General features: G+C 36.1%; 1 protein-coding gene across 1 annotated transcript in view; it reads right to left on the bottom strand.

Annotated features, from left to right (window-relative positions):
• Positions 1 to 1,137, bottom strand: part of LOC117113022 (refilin-A-like) — a 13,568-nt gene extending 12,431 nt beyond the window's left edge. Inside the window, exon 1 of the mRNA XM_033256236.1 lies at positions 907 to 1,137. Within this exon, the coding sequence (XP_033112127.1) occupies positions 907 to 951 (45 nt within the window). The 5' untranslated portion in view covers positions 952 to 1,137. The remainder of the gene's footprint in view (positions 1 to 906) is intronic.
• Between the last annotated feature and the right edge of the window lie 2,055 nt (positions 1,138 to 3,192).

The following is a 3,192-nucleotide window of genomic DNA, read 5'->3' as shown; positions in this document are numbered from 1 at the left end:
AGATGTGTATAAGAGACAAGGTATGCTGCGTAGCACTGAGCATATACAAATAATTAAATGATAGAAACAATGCTCAATTTTAAGAACAAATGTATATATATATACAGTCTATTTCGCTCGTCTTTCTTTTACTATCAGATATTGATCAACGTTCAATCAAGTTCATTGCGAATGGTGTTGATGTGATAATGCCATTCGGAAACGACCATGCTGTAAATTTCATGCAGTATATTACGAATGTAGCTGTCGCAGCGGGAATAAGTAATAGCAGCAATCCTTCATCTGTATCACAACGTGCGTCCAGACATGGAGTAATAGAATGTACTTTGGTATAATGGCCAACAAATATAAATATTATACACTATGTTTTTATTAATAATTCCCAATACACATTGAAGAGTATCACCATCATCATTAACAATACCCATGGATATCGAGTCATCATCGACCACCTACTCTAGAGGATTGAGATTTTCACTATGTGTTCACGGAATATGATCATAATAAAACATAATTTTAAACAAACTGCATTTAGCGTACAGCTTTTTATGTACCACTCATTGTGTTCGTAATTGCTGGTATTGCGACATTGGCTAAACTATAGCACTGTTTACGTACTTGACCAGCGGAGAAACCACTGTATATTAGCATTTTGTCTTATGGAACATTGTAGTTTTAATTATGTGAAGTGTGTACTTAAGTGTTTCCGTTATGCTATGCAATAGCAAAATCTTTCACCGTTCTCAAACGAAGAGATGCGTTTCGCAGCAATCACATAAGGAAATGTTAATCAGCAGGGATAATATATGCTAGTACTGCTGCTATGCGAAAATCGTGAACATAGAAGATCATAAATTAAAATATTGATTTATAAAATTAATTATACAAAGGTGATGCGCAACCTACCTGTCTGACTACCTCAATTTTTCTCTGTAACTTAATTTGAACCATCTTGGAAGCCTACGCGCGTGTGTGTATCTATTGTCCCTGCCGCCGCTGATCAAGCACGTGTTGTGCGTGTGAGTTGTTGACGTTGGACTGACAAGTGGTCGTCGTACAGTACGACCTAGATGTGTATACTCCGTACGCTGATCGCTCCAGTGCACTCAACTCGGTCTATTCCTGTAATTACTCACGTCAATTTCCTTTCCATTGTGCTTTGTGATCTTTTGTTGAATGAAAATTATCTCATCATACTTAGAACTGCGCATGAGCGGTGACTCTACATGTAAACAATGTACTGTATTCTGCAATCTGTACTGGACTACATTCGTCGTTAAATGCTGTTTGGTTGTTTTGTTTTGTTTTTTTAGTCAAATGTTTATCTCAATATTTACGACAATAAACCCCATATAGGAATTATTTCGGGCGGGCTATTTGAACTGTTAGCTTTATAGATCATAATATAGCTTATATTTATTGGTGCATTTATGCATTTAATATTAATAATATAATACTGATATCTGTCCACTGGAAAACAAAATTCATATGACATAGGCCTATTATGTTTATGGCAGACAACGGAATAGGAAGTTTCGAATAATCTTAGTCGTCTCGGGCCCCTTTCCCATCAATGTGAAGATAATTCATGAATCTTATATACCTCCATGGTTAGAGCCTATGTATTTTTAAAATTGTATTTTATCTCTTTAATACCAGTAGCTCTCCAAGTACAGGATGTAATGATGCATGAGACCTGGATTGGGGATCGTGAGAAATAAAAATATCTCTGTTGTGTGAGACGGCGATCATCTAACCACGAAGTATAGCAATGCCACTGTTGTATTTATTATTTAAGATGAGATAGATAAGATAAGATAATGTTTTCGTTCTTCATGACATCAACATTGCATTGTTTAAGTTTCATAACAAATAAACGCACTCGCGTTTTTGTTGTTAATGGTCAGGTCAGGTCAGTAATTAAAATTTTACAGATTTTAGAGTCAGACTGAAACCTGTTACCATTATTGATTCATTGTTTTAAATGACACACTAGTCATAAGTTGTGTATCGTTATCAACAAAGTAGTGATAAACCGAAATGTCAACAATAGCTTCCCGTCAATAAAAGAGCGAACTAATAATTTAAGCCAGTATAGTATATATGACAGTACATCATTGCAACAGGAGTGATGCGGATACTGGCGAGATGATTATTACGATCACGCGCATTTGCCGTACCGTACCCTATGTTACTGTGTGTTGGTTCGTGTACCGTATTGTATAGCCAATGTTTTCTATAATTTGCTACTTAAAAAGTAGCATTGTAGTGAGCAATGATAAACTGTACTCATAGGCTATACATAATTTTTTTTTTATCGTGCTGACGCTGACAGTCACTGATCTGTGCTCACCTTGCGGATAAAACAGTGATTCACAAAGCAAGGTCGACTGAATGCTAGATCAATGGGATAGTCCCTATGATGTAATTGTTCCTTCTCGGAAACATAATCTAAACAAGGAGGTATAAAAATAACCAATCTAAACACAGGCTTATAAGTTATGTATTTTTTTTCTTCAATTCTTTGAAATTTGAGGCGATTAAAAAGAGGATACAATACATCAAATCAAACACGAATATGTGTGCTCAACCAATTTAAAGTAGAACTACGGTACTTTGTTAATTTAAATTTTCCTGTGGACTCGTGCCAAACATAATCGCCGTACCAGTAAGTGTATCAGCAATAATTGTAATAAACACAACATAAACAAAACGTTCAGATTTAAGACGCCAACGGTTTGATTGTATGCATAATAGGTTCGCTACATTAACATTTATTATTTATACTAAGTTGCATTTAATAATGCATACTCATAATGGCTGTGTGATGCAATAGTATGTGGGCGTGGGTGGGGGGGTGTATGTGTGCGGGTGTGCGTCTATGGGTGTGTGTGTGTGAGAGAGGAATTTCCCCAACCGGTTTTGGACCACGTCGATAAAATGGCACTCCATTTCATTCAAAATTCGTTATTAATCTAATCGGGCCTAGTTAGTTAAATGCAATCCCTTGAGCTATCTCATGTCTACATTCCCCCCTTCCCCTCCCCAACCCACCACCCAACATAAGATTCCACGCCCTGTGTCTTTATTGTTACTGTATTACCTTATATTTTGAACAGTAAATATTGAATAATAAAAAAGTGATATACTGATAGGCATTCCGTGTCATTTAATGGATCAATGTCTTTTTGT

This window comes from Anneissia japonica, unplaced genomic scaffold, assembly GCF_011630105.1.
Source record: "Anneissia japonica isolate Jap-2015-1 unplaced genomic scaffold, ASM1163010v1 scaffold288039_len1115542_cov189, whole genome shotgun sequence".
In the NCBI taxonomy this organism is placed as follows: domain Eukaryota; kingdom Metazoa; phylum Echinodermata; class Crinoidea; order Comatulida; family Comatulidae; genus Anneissia; species Anneissia japonica.
Note: the sequence above shows the minus strand (reverse complement) of the source record. Positions and strands in the feature narration are given on the sequence as shown.